General features: G+C 36.1%; 1 protein-coding gene across 2 annotated transcripts in view; it reads left to right on the forward strand.

Moving 5' to 3' along the window:
- The window catches only part of LOC145249442 (glutamate receptor ionotropic, kainate 2-like), a 1,370,511-nt gene that overhangs the window by 759,537 nt on the left and 590,171 nt on the right, over positions 1–20,803 (forward strand). For both annotated transcript variants that reach the window (XM_080110999.1, XM_080111000.1), the window contains exon 5: positions 9,877–10,058. In XM_080110999.1, the coding sequence (XP_079967125.1) occupies positions 9,877–10,058 (182 nt within the window). The remainder of the gene's footprint in view (positions 1–9,876; positions 10,059–20,803) is intronic.

The following is a 20,803-nucleotide window of genomic DNA, read 5'->3' on the forward strand; positions in this document are numbered from 1 at the left end:
AACTTGCAGGGGTCTTATGAAATGGGGTGGAGTAGCAAGATTGCTGTTCACATTGCAGTTGAACTTCTGCATGTCAGTACAGTAGGGAAAGCAGAATCCCGGAAGGGAGTTCCAAAGTCTATACCTTCTGAGGAAGGAACTATTGGAGTAGAAGGCTTTCTTACACCGAGGAATTTCTACTGTCAAGGGTGGGATATAGCTGATATATATATATATATATATATATATATATATATATATATATACAATTTTTCCTTAAATAGCTCCAATGCCTTGTCGATGTCCTGGGGAAAGGCAAAGGTGTAGGGAATTAACCCAGACAAAAATTTTGTTTGGGAGTCCCGATAGGCGGATGGTGAAGCACAATATTTTCCGACAACACCTGTCCCTATGCTGGCTCCGATCGTATTGGCTTGACTTTTCATCAGACGTTGTCTTCTACGCCAATACCTGGTCCAACTTAGATATCTTTATCATCCTCCCAGGCCTGCATCTAATGATACCACTCTAGTTTCGACTGTATAGATACAGCAGATACTGCAGTGAATTCGATGCAAAAAGCCAATGTCTCTTCAGACAGAATGTTGCTACCAAACTCTTAAATGGAACATACTTTTTGATGTAACGTAGAATTTATCTAATTTCAAATTAAATTTTTATCACATGTTTACACTTAACTAATTTAATTTTAAAGTTCATGTATATTGTTTTCATATGAACTGCAAACATTATTTATATAGTTTATCAACTATGATAAATTTACATTTGAAAAAATATATCGAGAAGTAAATTCTATAGTCTGCAAGAATAGTTTAGGTTGGTAGGTTTTATGCTTGTTTAGTGTCAATGGGTCATTTTCTATACGAATGTCTTTGTGAATCATTTGTTTTGTAGGCGTATATTTTGTAAACATTTTCTATTTAACACATACATAAAACACTAAAAGAATAGAAAAGCTAGTGTAAGAATATCTACATTTGTTGTGTTAGAGTTGGGGTTTAAGTCCAAGAGTGTCCGTGGCAATTTAGTGTTATCATAAAACTTGAAGACATCGTGGTACTCTTCATACAAGAATATGATTGGCTGGTGTAAGCCATAAATACGAACGGGTATAGCAGACCACGAAATACATTGAAAGATACATCGAAAGCCTAAAATATAGGGAATAGTATTATATACGACTTTGAACAGACGTTAATGTAGGGTACTTACTAGATTGTATTATTCGTGCAGCCAAGATCAATCAGATACATCAAACAAATATATCGCTTTCCGGAATATATCAATATTTTTTTTACATAGAAGTCACCATTTATCAAGGCCAGGAAGCCACTCGGGGATAAGGGTTATTGCGTGTACAGTAATCAATAGGATAGTATCGTATTGTAGTAATTATTAGTATTGGAGATTTGAATAAGTGTCTTACTTAAGGAGACGGTTCATCAGGAATTTGCTTATGTTGGACTTGAATACATCCACGTTGTAGTCAGGTGGGAAACAGGCAGACGGAAGATAGTTCCAGCACTTCTAAAAAAAGGAGCTTTGTTCATGGAATCTACGTTTTGGTTTTGGCACAGTTAAAGAGTGGGGAAACTTTTTGACAGTGGTTTCAGCTGGACGGGTGTTTATCGTAAGTTGTTGTAATCCATATTAAATAAAGAAGTAGTCAACCACCTCAACAGAAAAAACCTTCTTAGTGACATGCAATATTGTTTCCGCTTCGCAAGATCTACAGCAGATCTGCTAACAGTTATATCTCATAGGATTAGTGAATCTCTGACAAAGACTTCCTTTCCAGGGCAATTGCTCTTGACATATATAAGGCTTTCGATGAGGTATGGCATAAGGGCCTACATCACAAGATTTCCAGCTACGGTATCACTGGAAATGTTTTCTCAGTCATTAAATCATTTCTCTCCGATAGGTTCATAAGAGTAGTGTTTGATGGGCAGAAATCAGAAGCCCACAGTATTAATGCTGTAGCCCCTCAGGGGTCCGTCCTAGGCCCAACTCTCTTCCTGATCTTCATCAATGATTTCCCAAAACACATACTTAAATCATTCGTTGACATCTATACTGATGACACGACCATCTATGGCAACACATCAAAGGCCGTAAATGATAAAGTTTTCTCTAATTCTCTCTCCTCTAATCTTGAGCGCGTGGTTCGTTAAGGGAAGAGGTGGCTGGTTACTTGTAATGTATCTAAAACCAAACTCCTATCCTTACATCGTCAACGCTCTTATCCCCATCTGGCATCAATTGAAATGGATGGCTCTCGTCTTGGGGAGGATCCATGTTTAGATAAGCTTCTGGGTTTGACCTTTACTCCTGATCTGAAATGGAACACGTACATCAGGTCTGTTGCCAAGGACGCTGGAAAAATGGTGGGATCATTCTACCGCTCCAGAAGATATCTCACTACTGATGCAATTCCTTATCTGTATAAAAGCCAAGTACTCCAAGGATGGAGTACTGCTGCCACATCTGGACAGGAGCTGCTAAAAACAACCTATACTGCCTTGACAGCGTACAAAACAAACTTCATGGTTTAGTGGGGATGCCTTTTTCTCTTCTCTGTAGCCTCTCCCACAGTAGAGACGTTGCGAGCCTGTCTTTGTTTTATCGTTACTTCATATCTCCTTGCTAAATTTTTAACATTATCGAAGTCGAAGGAGGAAGTCTCATGGGAATATCAAATTCTCAAATAGTCCCCAGCAACTTTTATATAGTCATCAGGGGAGATTATGACGTCATGGTTTTTGAAGTTCTTGCACGGAAGTGTCGACGTCCTACCGCATACAGCGTCTGGTATTCCAACATGGTAACCCATTTCGTACTGACCAACACAAAGGTGGCTCATCCACCCGCACATGTGCTGAAAAGCAAAATACGTGTTTATTTACAGCTGAACATTTTACTAACCGCATTTCATTTCCTCTGATGATATGTGGCCAGTATTGAAAATCCATGGATTAAGGAAATTAACATAACTCCCCTCTATATATTCTTTGTGTCAAATAATAAATTCTTAACTCGAATATATGTGTTTATATTTGGATTTTCAGAATTTAACTTTAACCACTAAACTTATATATAAAGACACAAATTTATGCATATGTATATACAAGGGGTTTTATTTAAATATTGCATCCTGTTCGCCGAATGGATAAAGGAGCAAAATTGTAATTATATGGCTAGTGAACTTATGTATTCATGATCTGAATTTTTCATTACTCTGTTGCAGAATGGTAGAGACTCTACGAAAGCGACGTCTGTTATGGACGAGGATGGAACCAGAGATGCTTCATTGAATTACTAGCAAAAGTGTATTATGAATGTTGGTGACTATGTAGAAAAATAAATTTCTGATATATGTCGATATGTCAAAAGAAAAAAAGAAACAACATAGAACAGCTCATCTTATTTTGTTTATTACCATAAATATTGTTTTCCATTTTTTCCTAACTTTCGTTCATTTTTATCATGGCCAGTCAGTAATAACCAACAGACCGTCATTTTATCACATTATTCTATTTTCGATGAGTCGATAAGTGAAACAAAAACAAGTGTTTTCTTTATTCGTCTGAATACTTCATTTGACATTATTAACCATGTTCTTAATGGCGCTAAAATTGCAATGATATGCAGATTGAACTTATGCATTCCAAACATGAATGTTTCAGTTATCTGTTGCAGAATGATGTTAAACTCTGCGAAAGTAAACTTTGTCATAAACGATCGTAGAAACAAAGACGCCTCATTTAATTAATAGCAAAAGTGTATTATGAATGCTGGTGACTATGTAGAAAAATAATTTCTGATGAACAACAACTCGTTTTAATGGTACCACTCCGTCTTCATAGCTTTTTGAGTTAAAAACATTGGAGGCCTTACTTTTGGAACAACCCTCGTATGACAAGGCGCACTCCGGACGCCCATGTACAGCCTTCGGTCATCGTTAACAAAAGTTCTTTGAAAACGGTTATAACTATGTAAAAAAAATAAATTCTGTGGCACAGAAGGTCCCTCGGTTTAATATTACCACTCCTGTCTTTTTCGCTGTGAAACTTTTTCTCTCTCTCTCTCTCTCTCTCTCTCTCTCTCTCTCTCTCTCTCTCTCTCTTCTATCTATCTTCTCTTCTCTTCTCTATATAAATAAAATGAACTTATTTTTTCCGTCTGATTTTGACCTTAATAGGATTAAAAATCAAGATATTTCATGCAAATATAATATGCACAAACGGCAGAACAATATCTGAGGTGTGTTATAGGCTTATTATTTCTCAAATTCCTCGATAATCTTAGATTTCTATACTTTTTCTGCTGAGAAGTCACGGCCAAAATCGGTTAAGATCAATGGAAGTGGTAAAATATTTTCTCTCTAATAAATTCTTCCTCCCCCTGCCACCACTTAACACCGTTTGAGGATCGTTCACAAGGAATAGTTGAGAAGAGAACACCGGTTTGGCTTCGTAGTTCTTTCATGTGAAGTTATTTAAAATCACTAAACTAAGCTGCAGTGCTCTGTGGCGTAGTGGTTAGCGTGCTGAACAATTCACATTATATTTTCACGTTCGCGCCGACCTACCGTAGTCGTTTTTCTTTGTTTTTTTTTCCTAAACAACTGGAATGGACTTTTCTTGGTGGCCGAACTGTTAACGTTGCAGATGTTTTTTTTTGGTTTTTTTTTCACACTTTATTTTCCTACTTTTACTCATGACTCCGGGTTTGATCCTTCCTACTTACCTACCATAACATTTTTAAAACTCCCCCCCGTCCCGGAAACAAACACTCGGGCAACGCCGGGTACCCCCGCTAGTATATAATAAACTGTGCTTTGTATTTAAACATTATATGAAATAAAGAGATGTCGATTTGTCCAAAAACACAACAGAAAATTCCATCCTAGTTTGTTTATTCGTATTATTTGAATTCGTCTGACTACTGTTCTCATCTTGACTCATTTTCGGTCGATGTAACCTCCGATCTTCAAGTGTATCTTATCAAACTTGGGAGTGTTTCTGTCGAACTCGGGAATTTGGACGGAATTTCGAACGGAACTATTCACTTCACGGGGGGTAGCATGCTCTTGTTCCGTCCGTCATGACTGGTTAGATGTCCTTAGAAATTTGCAGTATTTTTCGATCGCTCATACTAATGATTGAACCATAAACCTTCAGGGGAATAGCACTTTTATAATTGATTTTCAAAATACTCTAACCATTGTGCCACGGGTCATTGCCACCGTTGTTTACATCGACCGAAACATTGTGTAAATGATTCAAGATGCGAACAGTAGTCCGATGAATCCAAATAATACGAATAACCAATCCACATCTAAAAAAATTTAGGAACCTATTTTGTTAATTCCTATCAAAATCCTCATTTCCTGTTTTTTATCTAACTTTCGTTCATTTTTATCACAGCCGTTCAGTAATAACCGACCAAACATCATTCCATCATAATGCATAGGGGTTGATAAATAACATTCTTATATCGATAAATCGATGCCGGTAGAAAAAAGTGAGACAAAAACAAGTGTTTTCCGATTGCTGTAAATACTTCATTTAATACTATTATCCGTGTTCTTTGCGATGTCAAATTTACGGCCTGCATTGTTCGAACCAGTGAAATGCTGGAGCAACTCCATTACGCCGTAAAAGCATCCATCAGGAGAAAATAATCACTGAATTCGTGCAATGAAAACGTCGTTGCTCGACCGGCAAAACGGTGCCGAGAAGCTATTATCTGCCGTCGATTTGAAACTCATCATTGTCGCGAAACCTTCTGCTATCTCCGCCTCCTTCCCGGACAAAACCGAAAACAGTATACGCAGCCACCGTTTAGTTATATTTATTCTTTTCAGTTTTGTATCCATCAATGCTGATATATTTCGTTGTACAAATGACAAATAAAACAAGTAGCGATGGAAGCCGGCCAAGAGTTAAAGAGAACTCTCGACCCAATAGATTGGTTGATGTCTACGAGATTGGGTTTCAGGTTCCAATTTTGTCATCGAGAATTGAAAAGACACAGCCAATTGCTTTCGTCTATAATTTCGAAAGCATGTTTCTGAAATTTTGATGAGAGTTGATCATGTGTTTGACTTTTTTGGACTGTTTTCATTCTAAGTGTTACTTTCGGTTGATGTAACCTCATACCTTCTTCAGGTGTATCAACTTGGAAATTTTTCTTTAAAACTTCGATATCTGTACGGTATTTCAAACTGAAACATTTATTTAATCCACAGAAGTAGACTGTTGCCGTTCTATTGGCCGTGTTTGGATAGCAGTCCTAAGTAATTAGCACTGCTATACTCAGTATTGCCGGCACTGAGGATTGAGAGTTCAACCTCTAGAGCAGTTTTCTTTAACCCTTTATGGCCTAGTTGAAATAATTCGTTCAGTCATAAATAAATATAACAGCATAAATAAAGTTGGGATTGATTCAAACACGCACTGTACGTTTTTGGTCAGTATATGGATATATACCAGATACCTCCAAATTTAAACGGTCCATTGCTTAGATTAAGTATGCCGCCATCTAAAATTAACAATAATTTTTCATCATCTACATCATAATTCAGGTCATAAAAGGTTAAAGCTTAATCACCTAGTGCTTTATCCGTTGCGTCATGAGTCATTGGCAAAAATCAATTCTTAGTAATACACTATTGAAGGTTTAAAGTTAAAAACATTAAGAATACAATTGCAACTTACTTAAGGAGTTTGTCCGGTCACAGCCGACAGAAATGAAAGATTGCTAGCCCCGTAGATTAAATAAAGGGTTCCGTTTGAAAGTCCGTGCAGATTTCAAAGTTGAACAGAAAGATTCCAGAGTTCGACAATATACGCCTGAACGAGATCGGAGGTTACATCGGCGGAAACGTTCAGAGAATAACACTCAAGATGTGTACAGTAGATCGAATAATCTAAACAATGCCTGCATCTTTAAACTATTCAGTGGTGTACTAGTTAAATCTTGTGGTTGGAGAGTGGTTACCGTAATACCGTTGCGGGGTATGGAGTGAACTTTGGCAGGTTCGAATCCAATCATATCTACTCTTGTAACACAAATACGACTGGCGAAGGCAGAAAATCGAAATTTCTCCATAATATGGATTAAATAGAATCTTCACTGAGTGTTTCAGGTGTTAAAAATGTGTATCTTAGTGCAAAATGTTGTATCTGTATTATGATAGAAAAATTATAATTCATTACTAATGATTACTTTGTATTTATCTGAAACCAAGTCAATACTATTATTTTTATCCTAAATACAGATTCGGTTTATGTTGCTGAGACTGAAGCTTTACTATTATTATCCTATTCCAGATAATACTATTTCAGACTAGCATTTCAGCCCGGCGTTGCCTGGGCGTTTGGAGGTTTATGTTGAGCAAAAAAAAAGTGGTAGTAGGAAGGCAGGCTCGAACCTGTACCGTAAATTAGGAAAAGAACGGGGAAAAACTGATATATTTGCTGTTACGACCACTATCAAACCGAAAGTGACGTAAGTTTAAATTAAGGCTAGACAATCGAAAAGAGAGGATGACTTTCGAAAATATCGGCGAGAAAAGCGACCCCCCCCCTGTAAAAAACTGTCCAGTTAAGGGTGAAGATATTAATGTTTTTAGCCAATATCTCGGTATTTGTCGTCTGAAAGGTCGAGCTTTCAAACAGTACTGATCTTGTGAAAATCCGTCGCCTCAGTCGAAAGTTAAGGCAGATATGCAAACATACATACATAGATTTATCTATTGGCAGCTCAAATTTTCGACCCAAACCGATTAAAAAACTTTCCCTATCTCTGAATACCCTTTATGTAAAATTTCCAATGTTTAGACCAGAAATTATCTGAGTAATTTGCTAGAGACCCCAGAGGTCAATTTTTTTTTTAAAGTTTGATCCCTTAACATTTATTGTTTTAGTCTCAAATCAAATTATTAAGTTAGATCCATGTCCAAGAGACCTATATCTAAAATTTCAAGTGTTTATACAGAAAATTGGCGAGGGAGTTTGGTAGAGTTTTCAAAGGCCAAATCGTTGAACTTTGACCTCTTACAGCCAAATGTCTGGCCGAAAATGGATAACAAAGATTTTCCCAAATCTCAGTACCCTGCATATCAGCTTCCGAGTCTGTAGACTGAAAATGGAGTTATTGCGTAGGAAAATGTACACAGACACACACACACACACTTTTATATATATATTAGCATTTCAGCCCGGCGTTGCTCGGGTGTTTGGAGGTGTATGTTGAGCGGTCAATTTTTTTTTTAACTTTCATCCCTATTATGAACCATTAACATTTATTGTTTTAAGCTCAAATCAAGTTATTAAGTTAGATCCATGTCAAAGGAACGTATATCTAAAATTTCAAGTGTTTAGACCCAAAATTATCGGAGGAGTTTGGTAGAGTTCTCAAAGGTCAAATCGTTGAAGTTTGACCCCTTAACAGCCAAATTTCTGCCCGAAAATCTCAGTACCCTGTATATCAAATTTCGAGTCTGTAGACTTAAAACCGACAGTTATTACGTAGGGAAATTAACGCGCACGCGCACACATGTTCACTTTTATATATATAGATAGATAGATGATTATACTATTTCAGACTTTTTAAATGCAGCTTAATAATTTGTATTATTTGGACTAGTGTTCTCATCTTGATAGGCTAAAACGCTGTGTGAATACCTATGTAACATCTGAACTTCATCACGTGTATCTTGCCGAACATGGAAATCTTTCTCTCGAACTCTGGAGTCTTTCTGTCATACTCGGGAATCTTTCTGACGAACTTGAAAATCTACATGCGATTTCGAATAGAATCCTTTATTTAATCAATTATTTATCCACAAGAATTACACATAAAGTACTAGGTAAAATTTAGTTGGGTCATTCTTTTGGAGTTGAAGGGTTCAATCCTCGGTGCGGGCGATACGAAGTATCGAATTACGAATTACTTAAGACTTCTTCATATTCACGTCTGACAGAACGAGCGCAGTTACTTCTGTAGATTAAATAAATTGTTCGGTTCGAAATTTCGTGGAGATTCCCGAGTTCGACAAGAGAAACCTGATAAAGATCGGATGTTACATGGGCCGAAACATTGTGCAAGCAACACCCAAGATGAGAACAGTATTGTTAATAATCCAAGTCAAATATTTTCAATGCTTTATTTGTGAGTGGTGTAATAATTATATTCTTGGTAAGCAGACCACCTTCCCTGCCATTACCTCCTGCTTCGAGGAAGGGTAATATCTATCTATCTATCTATCTATATATATATATATATATATATATATATATATATATATATAAAGTTAGAATGTGTGTGAGGACAACTCTCAACCTATATACTTGACGAGTATTTAATATACAGAATTGAAATTTAGTATATATGGTAGCCAGACATGTGGAAAACATTTTAATTGTTATCCGAAAAAAGGCTGCTAAGAGATTAAAATTTTTAACCATGGCTCTTGGGAGTCATTGGATTTTTACCTGTTTTTAACTGTTTTCGACCGGGCATGCGCGAATCGTTCACGGCAGCTTTAAGTTCAGAATAAGTAGGTTTGAAAACACTTTTAAAGATTGTTATCGCACTTGACTCAATGTATTTAGGTTTTAGTTTAGATATTAGCTCGAGAATTGTTTGTTTTTTACTTCAAGAAATGAACTGTTTAGAAAGAAAAACAATGCTCGCATGCACACGTCTAAGGCTATGTATTGATTTAAAATATAACACTTATGCGTATTTTACGACCGGGCAACGCTGAGAAGTCTGCTAGTATGTTTATAAAAATATAAACGTATTTATCAAAATGTGAAGGTTTTAGAAGAGTTAATGTTATTTACTTTGTTGTTTGATTTGCAGGTCTTGTCCGCATGCAAGAAATCCTGAAAGCTACTCAAGACAATGATTTCGAGGTAACGGTGCGTAAATTGGAACTGATCAATGGTAACTATATGTCCATCATGAAAGAATTGAAGAACAACGGGGAATTTCGCATCATGGTTGACTGTAACGCTACCTTCGTTAAGATGATACTATCAAACGTAAGTTTTCTCCTTTGTTTTTCATTTTTCCCCCTCTTTCTACCTGGTGCTACCAGATCAGGCTGCCTGAAGATATTGGCTTCTTGAGATAAAAGATGTTTTTTGTTTGTTTTTCTATTCCCTTTTGCAAAACTCAATTATGTTCTGCAAAATCACCACCAAAAATAACAGCCCACCTTTTTCTCCCTTTTCCTTTTACAAAACAACCAAACCAAGCATCATGAATAAATATTTGAAGATATAAACAACTGGAACATAAACTTCTTTTCCAATTTTATTAGATTCAGCATTAAATAACCTGAAAAGGGTTGATATGCCGCAAAACAAAACAAGCAACCAAACCATATTCTACAGATTATTTGCACAAATTATTAATCAGGACAACACCGGGTTTCCCCTACGTATTTCTATAATCCCGGTGGGCGCAAGATCATTCATAGCGAATAAGTTTGAATTTCCGGTGTAGTTGTAAAAGCTGAAACCGATAGAGACAGAGAAACAGATATCATTGCTACTGCAGACTGTTGATAAGACAAAGTAGTATAATTAGCATAAAAAGCAAAATTAAGTTATAGATTTACACCTGATGATTCTGGGATCCTAACTGACACTAATCGCTGCTGCGGCGTTTAAAAACAACTCTATTTATTGTCTCTGGGTGAGTCCATTTATTACTAAAAAGGGTGGATCAGCTTAGCCCCTGACAGATAGAAACAAACAAATTTGAACTAAGAATACTGTTGCCATATCTGGGCAGGAACTGCCAAAAACAGCCTATCATGCCTTGACAGAGTACAAAATAGACTTCGTGGTTTAGTGGGGGATGCCCTTTTCTCTACCTTGCAACCCCTCTCCCACAGAAGAGACGTTGCGAGCCTATCCTTGTTTTATCGTTATTTTCATGGCAGGTGCTCGTCTGAACTCCAATCCCTGGTCCCCCCTCGCCAATCTTTCACGAAAAACACCCGTCTAGCTGAATCCACTGTGAAAAATTTTCCCCACTCTATATCTGTGCCTAAATCAAAACGCGGATTTCATGAGCAAAGCTTCTTTCTTAGAACTGCACGCCTGTGGAACTCTGTTCCGTCTGCCTGCTTCCCCCCGGACTACACCTTGGATGTCTTCAAGTCTAATGTTAACAAATTCCTAATGAACCGCCCCCCTAATTAAACACTTCATAAAATCTCCTCACTAACGTGATGTACTTGCAATAACCCTTATCCCTGAGTAGCTTCCGGGCCTTGATAAGTGGTGATCACTGTGTAAAAAAAAAAAAAAAAAAAAGGTATTCGAGAACCCATACAACATTTCACACGTAGAACCGATCTCGAAAGGAAGTACTACGTAACTTAACAGAACAGAAAAAAGTAAAAAGACACCAAGATCCTCAGATGGTTACCAGCAACAACAACCAACACCCTTTAGAGAACTCACGAATAGACAATGAAACACATCTTCAGTAGCCACAGTGATAGACAAAAGAAAAAAAATAGAGACAATAAAAAACGTACATATAATATAAAAATAGATAAAACGGATGAAGCACGCATGGTCCCCCGTCAGGGCACAATAAACAAGGTATAATAAAAATGACTAAGTTCAGCATTTGCCCCCACCAAATTTAGCCCCAAAAGTGCATTGGGGAACGTCAAACACTGGTGAAAATGAACAAACGGTGCAGTTTTAGGTCTTAACATTTGTAAATTTGAGTTCTGTACCATGCAAAAAAAAAAAAGAAATGATTAAGTCCATCATTTATCACCCTCCCCCAATTAAGCCCCAAAAGTTTCCAAGGCCTTAACATATTTTAATTTTAGTTCAGCATCATGTGAAACTGCTAAATAGACCTACACAGAAAATTTTGAACAAATATGGTAAACTCGTATTATTTTGATTCATCGGACTACTGGTCTCATATTGAATGTAATTTTTACAACGTTTCGGTCGATATAACCTCCGACCTTCTTCATGTGTATCTTGTCGAACTTGGGAATGTTTCTGTTGAACTCGGGAATTTGGACGGAATTTCGAGCGGAACCCTTTATTTACTTCACGGGGTAGCGTGCTCTTGTTCTGTCAGCCATAACTGGATAGAGGTCGTAAGTAATTCGCAAATGTAGATTTTGGTCGCCAACACTGAGGATTGAACCTTCAACCTTCAGGTGAATATCACTTTTACAATTGATTTTTCCAGTACTCTAACCACTCCGCCACGGGTCCTTGCAGAAAAAAATTCAGAAAGGTCAAATATGGTAAAATAGTCCCAAAAAGTTGAGTGTTTTTATTAACGCTAAAAGATCCCCTAGGGCACACCTAAGAATTATCGCCAAGTATAGAAGAACAAAATTATATAGAAATCAGTTAGTTACAACTTTTCAGAAAGTTTTATAAAAATCCAAGTCGCTATTGGGGGGGGGGCTTATAAGCAAAAAAGTGTCAATTTTAGCAATTTTAACCCGAAAGGCACTACTAGACGGATAACCGGAGTTTTCCTGGAAAATCCGTTTTGTTACTTTTTTACTCTTATCATGTTTAATGTTTGTGCAACATTTCAAAAAATTCAAAGGCGTAGTTATTGAGAAAAGTGCGGACGAACGAACGGACAAGAGTGAATTTACAGGTCCACCCTCCTTTTACGAAGGCGGGGGCAATAAAAATATAAAATATATATAAAATATAAACATAGAATTTGCAATATGGCCCCAAATAGTAGCCTCGTTATATTCAAGTAGAAGTATGCCTTGCTTGCAGTGAACATAACTAAAAATACTTGGATTGTTGTGGCACGAGTTTCTGCTGAAGCAGTTCTTCTCCAGTTTGAAGGTTCCGTGGTCACTTTAAGCGATACTAAGAATAAAGTGATGAATTCCTTAAGATTATTTATCTCGAAAACACTGATCAAAAATATATGAACGTTGTGGTTCTTTGTTTTGTAGCTTGTTTTTTTTTTTACTTTTAGCTAGACATACACATAGACTACTGTCTTATATATGGTAACTTCTTCCAGTCTTTACAGACTATGGATAAGGGTGCCTGCGCGTGAAATTTTTGTGGCAAGCGTTGCGTAATAATCTAACCACAACTCTCTTGAGTCGGCATTGTTAAATACCTGTCGTAAGTGGAGGTTCAAAACGATTGGAAACAAATGCCGAGATAAGGGGAGAGCATATACAGCGCCTAGAATTCCCAAATGGTAACTCATTAAGTACTAACCAGGCTAAACGTTGCTTAACTTCGGTGATCTGATGGGAACCGGTGTGTCAACGTGATTATGCCGTATTATGCATTGTATATAATAGTTTGCATACGATTAATAGAATAAAAGTTGCTAATGTATCAATGAATGAACGGTTATGCGGCATCGATATCATGGCTGACGGAACGAGAATAATCTACTCTCGTCGATTAAAAAAGCGTTTAGCTCGAGATTTTATACAGATTCCCGAACTTGACAAGCAGCACTTTGAGATGCTCAGCAATTACATCGGCCTTAACGTTGTAAAAATATTATCCGAGATGAGAATAGTCCGAATAACTCAAAGAATAAAAATCGTCTATGATGTAACATTCTTTTACAAATAAGCGAAATAAAAATCGGTTAAAATTCTTTAAGTGGGCTACTTCTATAATATTGGTCAGGGTTAGTAAACTTGAATGTTCATCATATATCGACAATTGCTAATGATAAAAATCGCTTCCCCCAAGCACAATTAAACCTGATTAGAATATCGGCAAGAAGAGACTCAATAAATTGGATCAGACGATCGATATTTGTCTCAACCAATCAGTTAATGCTACAAGAAGATCTTGTCTACATCTTTTTTTATTTTTATTTTTATTTATTTTTTGTGTATTTTCTTATTTTTCTTATATCGATGGAGGAAATGAATATTCATAGAAATTGAGTTTCGAAATAAAATTGATTTCCGATTTAAAGATGTTTTTTTTTCCTATTTCTTATTTGAAATATTGCGATTTAGCTCATGTTGGCGATTGTGAAAACAACGGACAAGGTTACGGTAAGTCGACCAAATTTTGCCGTTTTTGCAGATTACGGTTCATATCGAGGAATTATATATGATACGTTAAATCACGTACCTCCTTCGACTCAATAGATTTGTAGAATTTCGATTATCAAACTAAAGCTAATATAATATTTTTAAATATAAAAGATTAATATTTTGGATTATCCAATAAACTGTACTCACCTTAAATATTATTCGAAATATATTTCGACAGTTGTAACCTCCGATCTTCTTCAGGTCTATAATTTTTACTGCTTTTTTTTTTTCAACCCAAACAAAGCATAAAGCCACTTAGTCATAAAGGGCTACTATTTGGGACCAGATTTGCAATGATACTATTTAGGGAGTTGCGTAGTGAGATGTTTGTTTACATTACGCTTGAATTTCTGCATGTCAGGGAAGCAGAGAATTCCAAAAGGAAAAAGCTATTTGAGTAGAGGCCTTAAAGCATCTATAGATTTCTACAGTGTAAGGGTGGGCTTTAGCAGCTTGTCGGGTTTATGGAAGGTATTTTCGTTGAGAGGGGTACTAGGGCTTTGAACACTTGCCATTGAAATACTTGTAAAACGGGCACAAGGATGCCACGTTTCAGGGATGAGTATAGAGGTTGCAATTTAGTCGACAATGTAGGACATAAGATTAGCGACTCTTTTCTGAACCCTATCTAGAAAAGAATATCTAGGAGCGAGAGATTGGTGATAGCTGCATTAGCGCAAATGTGACAGCAATACTCCATGCATGAGCCAACGGTGGTCTTGTAGAGATACAGGTTACTCTCAGGTGTTATTCGCATTCTGGCATGGTAGAGAGAGAGAGCACGCCTTCCTCGCATCTGCTTCAGCAACAACCTCAATGTATTTGCTCCAATTCGTGTTGCCTGTGAATGTTAACTTGTGAATTTATCGAACTCGAGAATATTTCGGTCAAAATGCTCCGCTGAGGTTGCTCCAGTTCTCTCCAAACTTTTGAACAAATGCCTTCACAAATCTTGCTTTCGTGACTGCTGGAAAACTTCTTCTGTGATACCAGTTTACAATAATTCTGGTGAAAGAACTGAGCCATTGAACTATCGCCCCATTAGCTTCCTCCTTCGTTTTGCCAAAATATTTGCGTCTATAACTAATCCAGCTCTAGTCCACCAGCTTACATTTGCTAAACTTCTGTCCGACCAACAATATGGAGTTAGGCAAGCCCGTTCTATTGCAGATATCCTAACTGCAATCTCTGAACGTATATACCATGCACTGGATAAAGGAGGGGAGTATAGGGCAGTAGCCCTAGATATATCTAAGTCGTTTGACAGGGCCTTCTCGGTAAAGGCAGAATATATGGTATTACTGGACGAATAGTTAACATAATTAAATCTTTCTTAAGTAAGAGAAGAATCCAAGTGTCCTTGATGGGCGTACGTCAAAACATGATATAAATGCGGATTACCTCAGGGGTCGATCCTTGGACCTTCAGTATTCCTGATATTTATAAATTACCTCCCTGATAAAATTGTCTCTGAGATGGGTATATTTGTTGATGACACTACGCCTCATGGCAGGGACGAGGGGAAAACGAATGAACACATATCTAAGGCAATAGCGGAAACTCTAGAGGAAGACCTCCAGTCTGTAGTGGAATGGGGACAAAAATCAATGATAACATTCAATGCTGTCAAGACTAAGCTTATTTCTTTTAATAATTACAAGAAACCGCCTCATGCTATGGCTAATGCTAAATTACGTGAAAGTACTTTAATCAAACTCCTCGGCTTAACGTTCACAGGAAATATGAATTGGAACAGATACATCGAGGGCAATAATTAATGGGATACAGTTACAAGACGTAGCATTTCTATCCCGTCGCTGTTAAGCATATGAAGAAGGACCTAGGATAAATTGGCCGAAACGTAGGGAAACAATAAAAAAGACGAGCATGTTTGCAAACAAAAATGAATGGACAAATTATAAAGCCTCATATTTCAAGAATTCTAAAAATAAAAATAATATATATTACTGTAACCCACAGTGTTGCCTAGAGTATATATTCCATAATTCATAATGATCGATTCATTTGTTTGAGGGTGAATCCTGTACTAGTTTTAATATATAAACATACACATGCCGTATTTTATACAGAGGGATACATGTACCAGTGCTGTTTAGAGAAACAACGTGATTTGTGGGAGTGATTTAACAGTCATATTTATGGTAAAATTATGATAAATAAAACGGAGAGTTTTATAGTTATGTATGTATGTATATGCGCGCACATTCACAAGAATACTAAAAAATCCTTTAACAAAATTGTCTTTAACTATGAAAATGCCCTCCGAGATGAAATAGCAAAAATTAATCAAATTTGTAGATTTCTATCAATGGTGGACAAATCAAAATTGAGCCTTGTTTTCAATTATCAAAAGGAACCGCGCATTGAAAGAAAGGAAGAAAGTGAGAAAGAGAGAGAGAATGACAGAAAAATACACTGTGCGTTAATAAAGAGAGAAAGAATAGCGCATTCAAAGAAAGAAAGAGTTAGAGAGAAAAAAGATAGAAAGAAAGAAACTATGCGTTAATGAAAGAAGAGAAAGAGAAATTATATTTTCTTTTATTACATGAACAATTATCCTGAAGATAGCAAGTCACAGATTGACCTAAACAACAACAAAAAAAAACATGGGGTTTTTTTTTACTTTAAAAATAACAAATATTTCGAAAATATTATGAACTCAGCAGAAAACAAATTTTTAATTCGACATCTTCACATTGCTAAATAGTATCTTTTATTTTAACAAAAGCAAACAATGTGCTTGATCGACTCAACGAATACCGTCACAGCCTATAAAATTCAGTTCCAATCGTATTACAATCACTGATATTCTTAGTTAAATACATGAAACTATATTTTCTTCATCCATAGATATATTAGCAACTTTTGTTCTATTAATAGTATTCAATCTATTACATAAAAAAAACTAAAAGTCCAGCTAAAGGTTAAAAAAAAAACTACAAAACTAAGAACTACAACGTTCATATATTCTTAATCAGTGTTCTTGCGATAAATAAAAAGTAAAATAAAAAAAAAAAACATTCATTTTCTGGGGGATAGGTTTCATCAGGTGGGATCAGTTTTCCAGTCTTTTAATGCACTAATTTGGAAAGAAAATGTTGAATCATTCATCAAAGAATCACGTATATAAAATATTCATACAAACAAAACAGTAGGTTTGTATATGTGCCTGTGTGTACATGTTTAATCGATAAACTCTTTAACTACTAGTCGCATATTTTACAAGGGAATTCCCACTTATCAAGGCCCAAAGGCCATTTGAGGATAATGGTGATGAACGTAAAGTGGTAGTGTACTAATCGTTAATGGTGTAGATTGGGTAGAATTTCGATTATTTAAGGGGACGGCTCAATAAGAACTTATTTACATTGGACTTGAATACTACCATATTGTAATCGGCCGAGAAGCAGATCAGTGAAACAGTGTTTCATGTGTGGGCAGTTCTAGAAGATAAGATTTGTACATGAAATTTGAGTTTAGATTTAGACACTGACAGAGAATGGGGGAAATAGTTGGTAGTGGTTGTAGCTAGTCGAGTGTATTTTGTGAAAGTTTGACAAAGAGGAACTATAGATTGGAGCTCAGACGATCATTTGCCAGGAAAATGCGATAGAGCAGAGACAGGCTCGCAACGTCTGTACTGTAAATAAAGGATTGCAGGGCAGAGAAGAGGGCAACACCCACTAGATTTCAAAGCTGGTTTTGAACTTTATCAAGGCAAGATAGGCGCGCCGAGTAGCTCCTGCCAAGATGTGACAACAGTACATCCTATGGCGTACTTGGCCTTTATACAGAGGATTACATCAGAAGTGAAGGTCAGTCCTAGAAGCTTGTCAAGACAAGAGCCATTCAATTCAATAGGAGTCAGATGGGGGTCAGGGCGATTATAGTGGGAAAAAAAGAGAAGTTTGCTTTTATATGCATTAAAATTAACACAAAACTGAAATTAACAGGAACTGGTAATCATCCACCACGGATGGTTTATAATAAGATCTTTGTTTGGATGCGTGAATAATGCGTGCAGAAATATATCGGCAAATGCAAAATGTTCATTTCAACTTGCCGACAAATTTATATTACTGTTGTGCATGGCAAATTCATTAATAGTTTGAAGTTATTTAATTTTTAAGGTCGATAACTCAAACAGTATGGAACGCGGCTAAAGTGCTAACCGTTTTGGTTTCGATTCTAGCTGATGGTACCCTAGTCACCTTTTAATTGTTTAAATCAGTACTATATATTATGTACAATATAATATTTAATAGAGAATTTGCTCCATAATTATAAATGTCGAAATCTGCATAAATTAAAATATCATATTTAAGCGTATTTTACGACCGGGCAAGATCGGCCTGTCCTTGCTAATCAGTAAATAAATATGCCTCAAATTTCAGTTTACTTCTTAAGGTCAGATGGCATGAAAATATTTTTATTGATTGGTATCGATCTGAATAAGCATTTCTTAATCATGGAAAACTATTTTGTGAAATGTTTTGAATAAATATTTGACATCAATTAATAAATATTCCCCAAATTTCAAATTTTAATATAATTTTCATAGCATGAGAATTTATAAGTTTGGCACAACTTCTATTGGAAAATAGAGAAATTAGGACCAGTATTGAATACTAGTTATCGATTAAACAAGATTCTCAGAGTGTTTAAGCTTTAGCCGTAAATTTTAACCTGTTAATGAACAGAAAGCATCTAAGAAATTGAGTCGCAATTTATTTTTTTTTAATTATTTTCATCCTAAACGTAAGTAATCTTCTCTGTTGTTCAAAATGTTGAAAATTTTCAGATGTTCTTATAGAATTGTTGCACACACACAAACACACACCTATATATATATCTATAAAAGTGAACGTGTGTGTGTGTCTGTGTACATTTCCCTACGCAATAACTCTGTCTACAGACTCGAAATTTGATATACAGGGTACTGAGATTTGGGAAAATCAATGTGATCGGTTTTTGGCTAGAAATTTGGCTATTAAGAAGTCAAAGTTCAACGATTCAACCTTTGAGAACTCTACCAAACTTCTCCGACAATTTTGGGTCTGTGCACTTGAAATTTTAGATATAGGTTCTTTGGACATGGATCTAACTTAATAACTTGATTGGAGTTCAAAACAATAAATTTTAAGGGGTCATAATAGGGGTCAAATTTTAAAAAAAAATTACCTCTGCGGTCTCTTTCAAATTACCCAGAAAATTTCTGGTCTAAATATTTGAAATTTTACATAAAGGGTATTCAGAGATAGGGCAAGCTTTTTCATCAGTTTGGGTCGAAAATTTTTAGTTACCAATATATAAATGTATGTATGTATGTCTGTTTGCAGGTCTGCCTTAAACTTTCGATGGAGGCGACGGATTTTACCAAGATCAGTATCGTTTTTAAGTTCGACCTTTCATACGACAAATATCGAAAACATGAATATCTTCCCCTTTAACTAGGCACTTTTCTACAGGGGGTGGGGGTCACTTTTTTCGCCGATATTTTGAAAGTTATTCTCTCCTTTAGATTGTCTAGCCTTAATTTTAAAAACTGTCGCTTCCGGTTTAGAGGTGGTCGGAACAGCATAAACGTTAGGTTTTACCCCGTTCTTTTCCTCCTTTGCGGTACGGGTTCGAGCCTGCCTTCCTACTACCACTATTTTTTTGCTCAACATACATCCAAACACCCGGGCAACGCCGGGCTGAAATGCTAGTATATATACAGATTTATCTATATACCTATAAAAGTGAATGTGTGTGTCTGTGTACATTTAACTACGCAATAACTCTGTCAATTTTTAATCTAAAGACTCGAAATTGGATATACAGGGTACTGAGATTTGGGAAAATCTTTTTAATCCGTTTTTGTCCAGGCATTTGGTTGTTAAGGGGTCAAAGTTCAACGATTTGACTTTTGAGAACTCTACCAAACTCCTCCGACAATTTTGGTTTTAAACACTTGAAATTTTAGATATGGGTTCCTTTGACATGGATCTAATAAATAACTTGATTTGAGCCCAAAACAATAAATGTTAAGTGGTCATAATAGCGGTCAAAGTTTAAAAAATTGGCCGCGTCTTTTTTCTTTCTTTCTTTTTTTTTTTTTTTTTTTTTTTTTGCTCAACATACACCTTCAAACACCCGGGCAACGCCGGTATATATACATATATATATATATATATAGAGAGAGAGAGAGAGAGATTTAAGATTCTTCTCGCCTTGACATTAAACGACTATTTTTTATTTTAAATATTAAAACGAACTTGCTAATATCCTCAGTCATGGATATACGAGCAACTAGATGAACTCATAGCTATTACGTTATGCATGCATATTTGTAATGCCGGCATTCGATCTTCACCTAGCAAATTCCATTCTCTCAATTTTCTCACTTTTGCACAGATATCCCCGGCTAAAACCCAAATATAAAGTTTCGCATGGGTTCAGATACCTTTATATATGAAGTTTAATGTCTGGAGACCAAAAACTGACAGGTGTTTGGTAGGCAAAATGTTTTAAACAAATATATATATATATATATATATATATATATATATATATATATATATATATATAGCTTTTTAATCGTTTTTGTGCTGAGAATTATGCTTCCAAGGAGTCAAAATTCAATAGATTTAGCAAACTATTCAGCCAATTTTTGGGTCTAAA

Source organism: Euprymna scolopes, chromosome 28 (genome assembly GCF_053919585.1).
Source record: "Euprymna scolopes isolate OS-2025 chromosome 28, ASM5391958v1, whole genome shotgun sequence".
NCBI lineage: Eukaryota > Metazoa > Mollusca > Cephalopoda > Sepiida > Sepiolidae > Euprymna > Euprymna scolopes.